Source organism: Molothrus aeneus, chromosome 14 (assembly GCF_037042795.1).
Source record: "Molothrus aeneus isolate 106 chromosome 14, BPBGC_Maene_1.0, whole genome shotgun sequence".
Lineage (NCBI taxonomy): Eukaryota > Metazoa > Chordata > Aves > Passeriformes > Icteridae > Molothrus > Molothrus aeneus.
Genome location: NC_089659.1, coordinates 8,683,836 through 8,698,963, shown reverse-complemented (window position 1 = coordinate 8,698,963; position 15,128 = coordinate 8,683,836). Strand labels below are relative to the sequence as shown.

Sequence of the window (15,128 nt, the reverse complement as noted above, 5' to 3'; positions counted from 1 at the left end):
CTGGGTTTTGATACAGCAGGTCCTGGCAATGTTCTGTTCTGGACACAGCCACCAAGATGGCAAGGTCAACACTGCATACTCACCACAGTGGGAGCAACCACCAGGAATGAAGTGGGCTGAAAAAGAGTGAGTTTCACAAGGCATTGAGTGACTGCAATGATGACACAAACCAAGCTGGTGTTGGTGCCAGGGAACTTCACATGCTGCTTCTCCTGCCCTGAGCACAATCCTGAAAGATGGGCTCAAACTGTAGCCTGTTCTTATGAACATTTGTTAATGGGAATGTATAAACCTTTGTGTTGGGTACAAAGATGGTTTAAGTGTGCAGCATAAGTTGGTAAGAAGATATTTCAGTAGTCCTTGTTCCCTGTCATGATAAATAAGGAATATGCTGAAGCACCTAAGAAATGCCTTCTATATCGTACAAATATTATGAAAAGACAAAAGTTTTATGTACTAGTGAAAGACACAGTACTGTGAGTGCAAGTGTTTCCTGCTTTAGTGCTTTTATATGTGTACTGCAATAGCAAACGGTTGGTGTTGTGGCAGTCTACCCACATATTTATGGTGTATTTCACTTTAGGGATAATTTAAGCAATACAGTTTTAATCAGCACCCTAAAATATGAGTTGACTGTCAGAAGCTGCTAGATTTTTGTTTATAACACTCATATTCAACTGCCTACTTTTTACTCTCCTTACTTTTTGTATTTTTACTTCAAAGTAAAAATAACTATTGCTGTGTTCTATCTTCTGTTTGTATGAGTGTTCACACTTATATTAGTGTACTATAAATGCAGAAGTTAAAAAAATAGTCCTCTGTGGAATGGCCTGGGAAATGTTTGCTCTGACTGAGTATTAGTGATTCTGCATTCTTTTGTCAGAGCTCTGGGTCTGGCTGGGATGGATTCCCCTCACAGGGTTGTGCTGGCTATCTGTAGCTGGAAAGGTTTTGAGAACCCACCAGTGGTTTGGCTCCATGTGAGTAGAGCTCCATGGCATCCAGGCTGTGGCTTCGTCTCTTCTCCCAAGCCACAAGTGACAGGACAAGAGCAATTGGCCTCCAGTTGTGCCAGGGGAGGTTTAGATTGGATAGTATGAAAAATTTCTTCACCAAAACTGTTGTCAAGCCCAGGAACAGGCTCCACAGGACAGTGGTGGAGTCACCAGCCCTGGAGGAATTTAAAAGTCAGGTAAATGTGGCACTGCTTGGTGACAGGTTTTAGTGGTGGGCTTGAGTGTGCTGGGTTAAGGGTTTGACTCGATGAGCTCAGAGGTCTTTTCCAACCTAAATGCTTCTACAGTCCCTTGAAACAGGCTCAGCATCGGAGGTTGGGCTTTTTTTTTTTTTTTTTCCCCAGACGTTGCTTCTGAAAGTAAAGTCCGCAAGAGAAAGGAAAACTCATCACCACAAAAACTACTGTATCCGCGTCTAGCAGGTGTCCCTGCCCACGGCAGGTAGGTGGAACTAGACCATCTCAGAGGTCCCTTGCACCCCAAACCGTTGTGGTCTGTGATGAAAATCTCATCTCGATCATTCCCCTCGGCCCCCGCCCCGCGCCGGTGCTTGTCCCGCCGCCCCAGCCGTGAGGGCCCGGCCGGTCCCGTCCGTCATTCACACCCACCCACGAACAAAGAGCCGGCGGGCAATTCCCCGAAAGGAGGCTCAGCCAGCCGGGGAGTGGCCTCGTCTCCCACGCAGATAGTGACACAAACAGAGACCACAGTCCCCAGCTGTACCGGGGGAGGTTTAGCTTGGGCATTGGGAGGAATTTCTTCACAGAAAAGGTGATTAGATACTGGAATGGGCTGCCCAGGGAGGTGCTGGAGTCACCCATCCTGAGGTGTTTAAGAAAGAAAAGTCTTAAGAAAAGACTCGGTGCCCTGGTGTGGTTGACACGGTGGTGTTGGGTCACAGCCTGGGATCAATGATCGCACAGGTCTATTCCATCCAAGCTGATTGTGTGATTTTCCGGTGCTGGGGGCGGCGAGTCACGGAGCGCCTCGGCGCTGCGGGGGTGGGTCCCACCGCCCGCGGACACCTGAGGCCCGGCGTGAGGGGCGGCCTCGGCTACTGCCCCGCTCCCGCTGCCGGCCCCGTTCCGCTCCCGCTCCTCTCCTGGCCCCGACCCGGCCGGGCCCCGGCCCCGCTCGGCAGCGGCGGGGCGGGAGCGGGGCGGGCGCGCGGTCACCTGACGCCGCGGCCGCCGCCATTTTGTCTGTGAGCGTAATGTGAAAGGGAAAGCCGGGGCGCACCCGCGGGCGGAGGCGGCAGCGCCGAGCGGTGCCGGGAGCCGAGCGATCGCCGCCGGCGCTCCGCGAAGCAGCGGGAAGAGCCCCGGCGGCGGCGCCCGACAGGAGCCGCTGAGGCGGAGCCCGGCGAGCGCTCCTGCCGGAGGGAGCCGCCGGCGCCCTTCCTCCGGGAGGCTGCGCTCGCCCCCGGCCGCGGGGGAGCCGCCGGCCCGGCCTTGCGGGGGGACGCGGCGGAGCCGCCGCCAGGGCCGCGGCGATGATGTCGGGACAGTCGATCACCGACCGCATCACGGCGGCGCAGCACAGCGTGACCGGCTCGGCCGTCGCCAAGGCTGTGTGCAAGGCGACGACCCACGAGGTGATGGGCCCCAAGAAGAAGCACCTGGACTGTGAGTAGGAGCCGGCCGGGTGGGCCCGGAGTTGGAGCTCCGAGCTCGGGGCAGCCCGTCGGGCACGGGCGGGGGAGAGGGGAGAGCCGGCCGCTTGCACGGAGGGGGTGTCGCGTAAATCTGGGTGGACCTCACTGGTGTGATCTCCAGAACTTATTTTCCACGTGGAGGGAGCGAGGTTTGTAACACCTGGTCGCGCCCGGGGAGCGAAAATATTCCAAGCTCATGAGCTGTTCCCGCTGAGAGCTGCTTAGCTCTTGTGCTCTGGATACAGTGGTGCTTATTAATCCGACACCTGGGGAAAAGGTGTGTTTACTGTTGCAAGGCGGAATTTAATTTTTTTGAGCACTGTTTAGTTCTTCTGTTCATCCCGTCGACTACAGCCGTTTAAACATTTCGAACATTTCCCGAAATACCATAGTTTTCTGTTTTACAAATCGCAAAACGAGATAAAAGATTAAAAGGGAAGGGCGTAGGTTGATCAGTGCGTTTCTTCTGGATGAGAGTGTGTTGCCGTTAATATGTTTAAACTAAGTATGTTAAAACCTCTTTGTCTACACCAAAAGATGCAGAGAGTTACCCTGAAATCTACAGAAGCGTCAGTGGTGTTGCTTCGCTTTAGTAACAGAGTAGCAATTGGAGTTCCTGTCTGATTGCTCAGAAGTGCACAAACCTTGTACATTCTGTAGCATACCCGCTCTGCAGCTTGTAAAAGCGAAATAAGTATGTTTCCATTAAAGAGAGAAAAAAAAGGCTTGAAGCCTTTTGCTGGTTTCTTCAAAGGCAGGCGGGTAGTTTTGCAGGATTCGTGCAAGTTGATGGTACTAAAGGTGCTGCTGGTTCAGGCTCTCGGCAGAAGCGTTTTGGGTTATATTGTTTGAGGATAGTTGGGATGTGTGACCCTGTGACACTGGTCTGCTCATACTGACTTGTGTGAGAGCTTTTGGTGTGGATCAAACAGTTAAAACCAGCCAAATATATATTTCATTTGTTACTGATCTGAATGGGTGGCATCCAGCTACAGTAGTGAACATTGCAGCTATTGTGTCGAAATGAAAAGCCTTAAAACTGGGTAACTGACAATTTGTTTTCTAAAGATACCTTTTTAAAGCTACCTTATTTCTTCTGGTCTCGTGTTCTTCCTGTGGTACAAATTCAGTGAGGTAACCTTTGAGTCCAGAAATGGCAACATAACAGGAAGCCAGAAAGTGGTGACAGCTTGCTCAATAGTTTGAAAGGTTCTGAATCCTAAAAAAGGTAGTGTGTTGTTTGAAAATACTATTGAAATAATGTCATCAGCTATGTCACCCTTACAAAAGAAGAAAATGGAAACATGGAACAATTCTTTACTTGAGAACACCATAAACTGATATTGCCTTTTGACTAACAAGTTCCTTTTGATCCCAGGCTGTTCAGAGCTGTCAGTCAGTCTCCTGACAGTCCCCTTCTGTGCCACGTGAGTTCTCTATTCTGGTGTAATTCATTTGCTCAGACTTTGGCCTAAGACAGACAAAAATCTTACTGTCACTTGGTATTCCTCTGAAATAGAGGAATGCTTTGGTGGGGTAGGGAAAAAAAAGATGTGAAATATGGTACCTTAAATATGTCTGAAAGGGTTTAAAAATTCCCAATGAACATGCTCCTGTCTTCATTGAGCCTACCCAGGCACTGCTTTTCAAACATCTGCAACCCTTTGAGTGGCATTTTTTTTTTCACTTGTACACAAGACTTACTTGTATTAAATGTGAGCAGGTAGATACAAAATACTGCAATCTCTGGAAAAAAAATCATGACAGTATGTTTTTCCAAGATACAGTGCAAGTGCTTCCCAATTTAAGTACATTATGAAGGAAAGCATAGCTTGGATTTAATGTAAAACTTAGGTGGTTGTACTCTGGTCACTATGTGTGTGTGTCATTCAAAATGCTGCACCATCTGGTATTATTTGTAATTGCTGCTCAGGAAAAAGCTTTACCAGGAACAATTTTTTGAGAGTTGCTGCAGTTGTATCAGGGATTGTGGAGGAGTATCAGTTTGTGCCCTCTGTTCAGATTAATTCTTAAAATCCCCTTATTGCCAAGTTTCCTCAGCAAGAAAAACTGTGGTATTAGAATATAGGTTTTTACGGAAAGGTGTTACAGACACAGTGTCTGTGAGTATTTAAGAGTCCTGTGGTTTATCTGACTACTAACTGCTGAGTAGTATAGTCATATTTTACTTCAAGAGTGAAAAAACACCCACAAAAAATCCACCCCAAAAACCTAAGCAATGTCAATGGGCATACTTGGGGATTTACCTTTTAAGGTAGGTCATGGTGTCCTAAATAAGTAAACAGATCTGTTTCTGTAATATTTTGTAATATTTTCAGATAATATAAAATGTTCTATAGAGGCTGATAGTGGAGCACCTGAAGGTCTTGTCTCTTCTTTCCTGGTGACATTTCTGTCACTCCCTCAGCCCTCAGAGTCTGGGCTACAGCAGAGTGGGGCTGTTACACCTTTGGAGGCAAACATCCTCTTGTCTAACCACTGAAGAATCAAAAGAGAAAAGAATAAATTAAAGATGTAGCCAAGGTGGTAACTGGCTGAGTAGACTTGTGTGTAGACCAAAACTTGGAAAAAACAAACCCCTAAATTAATTGCAGCTTAAACTTTTAAATTAACACAGTAATGAAAAAACAGCTTCTGTTTAACTTGTATACAACCCACTAAAGAAGCACAGGGGATGGGGAGGTAGTTAATGTTGTTAATCAAAACTTAAAACTCCCATATATATACAAGCTTTGGAAGCCTTCTAAGAAGTGGTAATTCTGGCACTGTGATTCTGGTGCTGCCCATTCTTTCTTTTGGCAACTTGAGCTTTTGACTGCCAAGTGAATGCTGATGCAGTGTGGTTCTTGCAGAGATGTGCAAGTTGTGATACAGAACAAAGGCTTTTTTTTTGAATCCTTTGCACAGACCAGTGGCTGTCATTCATTTGAAGTTCTTTAGCAATTTGTGAAGTTTTTCAGTACAATAATTGAGGAAATTTAACTTGAACAAAAAAAAAAAGTTAATATTGTGGGGATCTGTAAATGGGGGTTGTATATAGCTTTTCTTAAAACATTATGGGCTATCTGTCCTGTGTCCTTGTTTAGTGGGGGAGTGGGACAGAATAGCTGAATTGCTTTGCTTGTGGTAAAGTAACTCAAAATTCAGATTTAGCTGTTCTATAATAACTGAAATTTAAAGATTGCTCTCAGACATGCACTATGAGCAAACATGGGCAAAGCAATGTTTGTAACAGTTGAATGCTGTCTTTTAAGTCTTCCAGCAAAAATTGTTGCATTCCTTGGCTACACTGAGCAAGTTGGCTGAAGTGGCTCTGATGGTTTACATTTTTGTAATCTGCCATCTATGATGCAACTTTCTAGAAGAAAATGTATTTTTTTAAGACTGCTGGGACTGAGGAAAATGGTCTTAATTTTTACATCTGTCTTAAAGCAGTTTCAGTCCTGTGACAAAATGAAAGAAATACATGAATATCAAACTATTATGGTTGCCTTTATCTTATGTATTTACAGCTCTCTTGAGAGATTCCTGACTCAAGAAAATTATGGCTTTTCCTATTACTTAAAAGTTGAAAAGTATATCAGTTTTTTTTTTCTGAGAATTTTCCAAAAAGCTGATATATATATTTTTAATTTTGTTTTTAATATCTGGATTTATGCTGTTCTCTGAAGAGCTGTATAGCTTCATAGATGATGTGCCAGTATTTCAGATGAGTTGTGGGAAGGAAATACTAAGTACTCTTCTAGGTACTAAGATTCTCACAGCTCCTCCAGGCTGCTTGAAAAACCCCTGTGGTACTCTTCTGGTTTAAAGCTGTTAGATTTATTATTTTATTTTATTTTCATTTTTCTTTTTTTTTCCCTGTGTGATGTTAACATGTCTCTAAATTCCATTCTAGAAATAGCGCTGCAGTTTCACTTGCAGTTGAAATGATTCCTCTGGGTAATTGGCAAAATGCTTGGAGTTGTGAAGTGTTTATATAAGTACTGCGATAAGAAAATGAGCATCACTCACCCTGTGCATTTCATTCCAGTTTTTGCTGCCAACATCCCTGTTACTGTTGCCCAGCTGTCAGTCTCTCAGGTGCATGTGTTCCTTTCTATTCCAGCTGTATGGGATAATAGCCTCTTCCTTCTGTGCCACCAGCTGTAATAGATCCCTGCAGTTGTCTCTATGTAGATACTCCCATTGCAGGCTTAGAAGAATCATGTTAGAGAAATGGCACTTGCAGTTTTTTATGTATCTCAATTGTAGGATTAAAATGTAATGCCAGCTTTATTTTTATTGCTACTTGTAAAATATTTTTTTTTAATTACCCCAAGTAGCCTTATTGAAGCTGCCTTATTTTTAAACTTGGTCTTTTGCAACATGCTCTTAAGAAAGTTCAGTTTTGGCCTATAAAATGCACTGACATTTTTTGCATATTTAGTATTTAGGATATTTAGTATTTCAGAGACATTTTGTTTGTCTAAGCATGTGTTCTCTCTGATATTGGTAACTGTGACTGAAGTGCTTGGCTGTTGAAGGAGGTTTGGAATCAAAGGCCAGGCTGTGCTGGGTACCCCCTGTAAAAATTGTCTTCAGGGCAGCCAGTGAGTGTTGTCCTCAGCATGGCTCGAGTGGACGGGGTGGCAGCTCACTCAGCCACAGCTTGAATTGGACTCCTAGTGGCCCTGCCTATGTGGGGTATTTAATTTTGTTTGCCTTTTGAAATGGACAGACGTGTATCTTACACAGAACTGTCTGCACTTGAGAATGAAACAATAACAAAAGAGCTTCTCAAATGCAGCAGAGCTCTGTCAGCTTCACTCTGTTACTGGCCCGTGACAGAAGAGATCTGCATGGCTTCCTGGGGAAGTAAACCTTTATTCTGGCATAAAGAAAAACTTGTTTTATGGATGTGGGGCTTAAGGAGAGCTCTCCAGTTAGAGCACTGCATGCAGGTGTAACACTAGGATTCCTGTCACATTGTGCCCCAGCAGCACTGTGAGAACACTCAATAGCAGTCACAGAGATAAGAATGTGTAAAGGATCTCTGCGTTGGCATCATCTTGGGGTCTGCTGGAACATCTGCTGGGAGACCTTAGCTTGAGGGAAGGTGACAGGACAGAAATCTTTGGGGGGCATTGGCAAAATACCAATGACTAGCTTGACTGGAGAGCAGCAAGATTTTGGCTTTTAACCTGCATCTTCCTTCTAGTTTCATCTGTTATTTAATGAGCACATTTAATATTGAAAATTCTTCAGTGAAAAATTGGACTTGCTTACTGGTTATATGAAGCAAAAGGACTTTGTGCTGAATTAATATTTTTGATAAGCTGTGTGGTCTTTGACCTCAGCAGATCAATGGAATTTCTTTAACTGTTACCTAGTTTTATAGGTATTGCACTTGAAAGAGTTTGTGAGATTTTTTTGTTGGTTGGGGTTTTGTTGATTGTTTAGTTTTTATAAACTGAGAGTAGGACTTTTAATAGTCCCATAACATTTCTGTGTGGGGTACAGACACAGCAGCTGCTGCTCTTAGGTACTGCTCAGTATTTCCCATGTATTTCTATAATACCTGATTATAAACTGATTGGATTTAGGAAGACTTAGTTGCCTTAGTATGTTTTGAGATAACTACTTAGAAATGTCACAACAAGATCCTCATTCAATTGATGAGGCTGTTGCTTCATTATATGGGGCAATAATTGCCTATAGGCTGTTTGGACTTCTAGGTTAAAGCACTTATTAATTTGACAGAGCATCTGATGGTGATATAACCATGAGTAGGGAGCAGTAGCTAACCAAGTACTTGGGTTTTGAGAAAGTTCACATTCGTAAATATTGAACTATTTGAGTACTACTCAGCAATAAGGTTTTGGTGTATAGCTTGCTTAAAGCTGCTTTCTGGTGCTCTTCTTTTTGTGCAGCTACCTCAGCATTTTTGTGTGTTGCTAATAGGAGTGAAAGTTTTCATCCCAGCTTCAATGTTTTGTACGTCCTTGGAAATCTGACATCTGAATGAAAATAGTAACTTATTATAGCTTGCATTTTATAGCTGTTTACCTTGATGAGATACTAAAATTCTGTACTCTGTTAAAATTGCTCTGGTTATTAAACTATTTTAAACAGCAATTCTTAATCAATGGACTTTGTCTTAATAAACCAATCTTTAGTTAAAGTCCATCTGTAATATACTCTGTGCACTAGAAAGATACAAATTTTAAGTGCAGTATTTCTGTGAAATATTTTGTCCTAAATTATCAATGTGTGAGCTCTAAGTTGACATTTCAAGTGCTTCTGCTGACACAGTCTGTGCTCTACGTGCTGCAGTTGGCTGTTTCAGTGGTGCCACCACCTCAGAGCTCTCAGCTGCTGCCCAGGCACCTGCCCTCCTTCAGCTCCTCATCCAGACAAGCTGCACAAGCAGCACTGGGCTCTGCTGCCAATGGGCTGCTCACAGGCTCAGCTTAAATGAGAGGCCACAAAGGAAGCTTTTCAAACCAAATGTTTGTTTTACTGGCCTTGCCCAGTCCTTAGGGTGTACTTTGATCACACCTGAGCCAAATTTAGCACAGAGAGAGAATAAATGTCTGATGTGCATGTCTTGAGGGGTTAGAGTAGTCCTGGGTTCAGTTCTCTGCTCTTTTCTAAGCAAGTGCCTTCTTTAGCCTTCTCAGGCAAGTCCTCTTCCCATGTGTCTGCTGGAGCCTGCCCTGGTTTTGTGCTAAATCTCAGGCAAAGTCTGGAACCTCTCTGTCTCTGACCTCCCAAGTTAATGTTCTACTACTGAGTTTATTGTCAGTCTAGGACACAAAGAGCTTTTTTGTATGAAAGCCTGAGACCTACCACAATCCACCACAAAATACTCATAGGCTTGTGATCAGGTGTTTTTAAGCTAAGTGGGAGGGTGCAGATGCAAATTCTTGCTCTTAATTCTTACAGAAAAGAGGCATATTTTACAGATTCATAGCATCTCATTGCCATCAGGTGTGAGTACTCAGGCCTAGGTGGGAGTGGCAGAGTTGTGCTGCCTGTTGATCTCATGAGGTTGGGATGTCTCAGCTTTTTGTCACTTCTCAGATTTTCTTTTTTTGGGTTAGATGGAGTGGCTTTGGGCATTGAGCATCCAGAAGGTCACACATCCACCCAGCTCACTCACACTGGCTTTCAGAGACTAATCTGGGCTCCATTTTAATGGAACAGGTTATTTATTGATGAGATACTGGGACTCCATAAAATTGTTAAAATGCCATTGAAGTTCGTACATAGAGTGTTCCAGTAAAATGTAGTGAATCTGAGCAAGGAGTGGAAAAACCTCAATTATTTCTTAAAGAACTGAAGTTAATGCTTCCAGTATGAATTCTCAATGTAAAAACCACAAAATAACATGTTGATCCTCTGAGCATGTAATTCATTGTAATGCTTTGATTTTTTTTTCCCTTTCATTTAGATCTAATACAGTGCACAAATGAAATGAATGTGAATATTCCACAGTTGGCAGATACACTCTTTGAAAGAACTGCGAACAGTAGCTGGGTTGTAGTGTTCAAAGCTCTAATTACAACACACCACCTCATGATGTATGGAAATGAGGTAAGACATGATTTGTTCTCTTAAAGCCTACTAGACAGTTTTTAAAAAATTATCTCAATCTGTAAAGCATTAGATTTTCCAAGACTTTGTTTTTCCTCTGCTGATAGCTCTAAAGTATTTGTCCAGAAGAAAAAAATATTCCTTCATTATTTCAATACCAAAATATATCAGTGTTTGCAGTTTACCTGCAGGTATCTGGGTTGGTCTGTGAGGGAATAATGAGTGACCTTTCTAGAATAAAGGCTTGAAAGACTTCTGATGAGCTTTACTTCGTTAGGGTAGTACTTATCAGTAAGAGCACAGCAGAAGAGTCTTGTTAGCACTCTGTAAATGTGCAGCCAACCTAATAACAGATAAGAAAGAGTACTTGGTAAAAGGGACACGAATATGGTGACTAGAATATTTGATCTTGCAAGACATCATCTAATGGGCTGAGTCTTCATAGGTTGTTCCTGTTAGCATTCCTCTGAAGCACTGTTCTACTGTATTTAATTCACTTAAATTATTTCATCACAATTTATTAAAAGCTTCCTAGTCAATAACATGGAGTTAGAAATGTGGCCTCTCTTGCACAAGGCTTATGTTAAAAGCTAAACTTTGGTCAGGTGACAGTCCTGAACCTGTGTGTGGTCATTGACCTAAGAAATGATTGTTCACCACTGGTAACACTGAAGTGACAATTCTTAGAAGTGCTTTCCAGCCATTAACCTGCTGTGAAAGCTTGGTGTTCCTGCTCTCTGCCAAGCTCTGTGAACTTGATAGAAATGACCTGTAAAACATAGTGTGCTCTTCACACTGCAGCAGCTGAGCTACAGCAAACTTCAGGAGCCTGGGTTATGCAAATAGTATTTTTGTTTTGTGTTTTCCAGCTTGTCTGTTCTAAAGTACAAAGTTAACTAGGCAGCTTCCTCTAGGATTATTTGTATTTTATTCATGAGCAGTGATGTCTCTTTGTTTAGTTTAAATTTATATTTCTGCCAAATCAAGTTTTGGGCATCAGAGGCTTTGCTAATGAGTATTTTCAGGTTTTCCTCTAATTTTTTCCCTTTTAACTGATTTCTATTGTACATAGAGGTTACTAGAAATAGTTCCAAGGTAAGTGTAGTTTGTTTGTAATATGCTTCTATGTTTTACTCTTACAACAATTACATTCTCCATTTTTTCTTCACCAACAGCGCTTTATCCAGTATCTTGCATCCCGGAACACCTTGTTCAACCTAAATAACTACCTGGACAAAAGTGCCATGCAGGGTAAGGATCTTTCACTGAAGGAGATCACTCTACTCCTTTTTTCTCTGTGATGGTGCATGCATTGGTGCACACTAGGAGCTAAATGACATTTAAGTGGAAGGCTGTTTTGGTTTTTATTCTGTGAGACACCAAAGAATGTCCAGCCAGGAATGTAGACACAGGTAAAGTGACATTGAGTTACCTAGGTGAGTACTAGGAATCTGTCTGTAATGTATGCAGCATTGCACACACAGCTGCACAGCTGTAAATCTTACAAACTGAGCTCTTAATGCTCATTAGAGTAAACCTGATGAATTATCAGTACAATAATAATTTTTGTTGTTGCATTTTAAAGACTCAGCAGTAAATATTTACTGTTAAGGTGCATGGAATGGTAACTAGGATGTGCTGTATAAATAGGGAGAACTTCTTCAAATCTCTGATAAGTCCTTCAATTATTTGCTCATGGTAGAAAACTTCTAGGTTTTCATGTGGGTTTTGAGGGATGGCAGATAAGTTACCAATCTCTTCAGCATTTTACTAGGAATACATTTTTATTCTAATTTCAAGTACATTTTAGCAATAACTGCTTGGTGCTAGCCTAAGCTTTCATGCTCAGTTCTTGTCTAATGTTCTAATGTGTTTAGGTGCTTATTCTCATAATTGCACAAAATGCTTTCCCAATCTTAGCCACTTGGGAAGAAACTAATGTCACATCTCAAGATCCTGGAAAGTGCCTAGGAAGGACTTTTTATGCAAGCTGATGTAAAATAGGCTAGTAGGAGAACAGTTCTTGAAAAGAACTGAAAAACTTCAGTTTTCCCTTCAAAATGTCTAACTTACAAATGCTTAACTTCTAGGCTATGATATGTCTACCTTCATTAGGCGATACAGCAGGTACTTGAATGAAAAAGCACTTTCATATAGACTTGTAGCAGTTGACTTCACCAAAATGAAAAGAGGGTAAGACTACTCTGCTTCTTGTGTTTGACCCTTCCTGTTGCAGGGGGTGGGACAAGGAGGAACTCAGTTGTTCTTGAGCTTGTCATAGAATGGTGCTCTTTTGGCCCTTTGAAGCAATATTGCATTGTTGAAACAGTACAATGTGTGCTGAGATCTCTGTATTTTGTAAATGTGTGTCCTTTACTTTGTAGGATAGATGGAGTGATGAGAACTATGAATCCTGAAAAGCTTCTGAAAACCCTTCCAATCATACAGAACCAGCTTGATGCACTCCTTGATTTTGATGTAAGTACTTTAAGCTCAGTGTTAAGTAACATTCTCTCACTTTGAAGTGAGAGTTTCATTATTTTGTTAAATACTAATTTACTTTCTCATTGCTTTCTACACAGGCAAATCCAAATGAACTAACAAATGGTGTTATAAATGCTGCCTTTATGCTCCTCTTTAAAGATTCCATTAGACTTTTTGCAGCATACAATGAGGGGATTATTAATCTTTTAGGTATGTGAGAATTTTTTTAGCTTTTGAATTTTGTGAAAGATATTGAAAAAACTAAAGAACATATACAATTAACTACTTCAGTTTCTTAATAAATTTTCTCTGTTTTGTTGCTGTTAAATGAAGCCTGTCTTAGTTTTAGTGACCAGGAGCATAGGCTCACACATCCACTTCTACCTGGAAGAATGCATATTGAAACAGAAAGTGAAATGAGAGGGTGATTGGTGAGACTGAAACAAAAATGCCATGAAAGTGCCATGGATAAAATTTTTTTTGCAATTGGACTGTAAAGGTTTGGTGAGATATGTGGTGTTTTGAGTATTTAATATACTCACAGTATGGCTGAATTCTGTTTTCCTGTTCTTTCTTTAAAACTTGACTGGTCACCTTTCACTGGTACCTGAATCTGCCTGAGCTGATGAGATGAAATTGAGGGTTTTTTTTTAAGGGGTGATAAGCTCTTAGCAAAGCCTTTTCATTACTATTGAAGCGAATTTATGAATGAAGCCATCAGTTTGTTCTGTTAATCCATTAATTTTTACTCAGTGCCATATTTGTAAGTATATAGAGCAAAACCATAAAAAGTAAAAGATGTGGTTGATGCTCCTTTTGGTAGGTCAGTTCAGTATACATAGCCACTTCAGTATCAAAATGTATTGATACAGGGTCTAAAAAGGTCAATAAATACCAGGAATATTTTCAAATGATAAAATAAATTGTCTCATTGCTGGCTTTTTGAAAAAAAGCTGACTTTTTGAAAATATTCACCATAATACCGAATTTAATGATGTGCACTGATAGACATCCATGTTTAATAAATTTTTGCATTATAGTCTAACACACAGAAACAGAAAAATCAGTGGTTTTGTATTGACTGTCTTATTATAAAAGGTATTCCTATAAGCTTGAATATCTGAATAGCTTTGAATTAATACTGTCTTGTTACTGAACTTTGTGTCAAATTAACTTCTATAGTACTGTCAGCTTTTTGCCTGGGAGGGTATTATCTTACAAGAGTTTTATTTGCATCCTCAGAAAGATATTTTGATATGAAGAAGAACCAGTGCAAAGAAGGCTTGGATATTTACAAAAAATTTCTAGCCAGAATGACCAAATTGTCAGAGTTCCTCAAAGTAGCAGAGGTAAATAAATCTATGTGTATGGAAAGGATATAATTTAGCTGTCTGTATTGGTACACAATCAATATAGAAACACCTTGAAACAAATTGTTTGCTTAACTTCACCATACAAGGAAGTTTTCTAGAGATTAGATATTTTAAATTTTGTATATGCTTGTTAACATGGAGTGGGATTCTTGGGTATCCTTTTTATTAGCCAGACCACGTCGTAAACTTTCTGAACTGTCATAAATTTTATGAATGCTCCAGAATGTATAAACTGACTATTACAGTCTATTTAAAGATATTTATAGGGCTCTCCTTTACTGTAAGTACTTAAAAATTGATAACTAGTTCCAGTAAGCAATGTGGCTGTTTCTAATGCTTCTAGCAGGCTTTTCTGCATGAAAGTTAGGCTGGATGAAAAGCTGAGTTTGCCTTGAGATGCAGTTTAATGTAGTTTTGATTTCTAAGGTGTGTTCCTAGTGAAACTTGCAGCAGTTCGGAAAATTATGAATATCCCTTTTTAATATACTAGTTTCTATGTAACACTGCTGGTTTTTCAGACACTGCTGGTTTTTATGTTCATTGGCACTGCATGTAATAATGTACTCTTTTTTCCTTTTTTTGTAAACCCAGCAAGTTGGAATTGATCAGGGTGACATTCCAGATCTTACTCAGGTCAGTGTACATTGCATATTGATTTACCCAGTTATTTTGTTCTTTGTGTTTTTAAAGGTTGGCATGTAGCATAGTAATCTTTTGTCCTGAGACTGTATTCTCTTTCATGTATTTATATGTGGGAAATATGTATAGTAGCTTCTCACATGGATGAAATGTATTCAATAATTACACTTTGCAGTTCTTAATGAGATTTTTTTGGTCATTTAAAGCAATAAAACCCACAGAAAATAATATTTTTCAAGAACTTCTGGTTTTTATCACAGAGGATTCCTTGGTAAGTAAGCAGAAGTATCTTGCCATACCTACAGGAAAGTCTTCTATTTCACTACATGTCTTCCAACACACTTAAAGATGGCACTGAGCTGG

The 15,128-nt window shown here is 41.0% G+C and overlaps 1 protein-coding gene across 7 annotated transcripts in view; it reads left to right on the top strand.

Annotated features, from left to right (window-relative positions):
* Window positions 1-2,436: 2,436 nt before the first annotated feature.
* Window positions 2,437-15,128, top strand: part of LOC136562407 (phosphatidylinositol-binding clathrin assembly protein-like) — a 28,843-nt gene continuing 16,151 nt past the window's right edge. For 6 of the 7 annotated variants that reach the window (XM_066559211.1, XM_066559208.1, XM_066559206.1 and 3 more), the window contains exons 1-8: window positions 2,462-2,641; window positions 10,127-10,269; window positions 11,445-11,520; window positions 12,360-12,462; window positions 12,654-12,747; window positions 12,852-12,963; window positions 13,996-14,102; window positions 14,718-14,759. In XM_066559211.1, the coding sequence (XP_066415308.1) occupies window positions 2,509-2,641; window positions 10,127-10,269; window positions 11,445-11,520; window positions 12,360-12,462; window positions 12,654-12,747; window positions 12,852-12,963; window positions 13,996-14,102; window positions 14,718-14,759 (810 nt within the window). In that variant the 5' untranslated portion in view covers window positions 2,462-2,508. Of the gene's footprint in view, window positions 2,642-10,126; window positions 10,270-11,444; window positions 11,521-12,359; window positions 12,463-12,653; window positions 12,748-12,851; window positions 12,964-13,995; window positions 14,103-14,717; window positions 14,760-15,128 lie in introns of all 7 variants that reach the window. The other variant, XM_066559209.1, reaches the window with a different exon arrangement.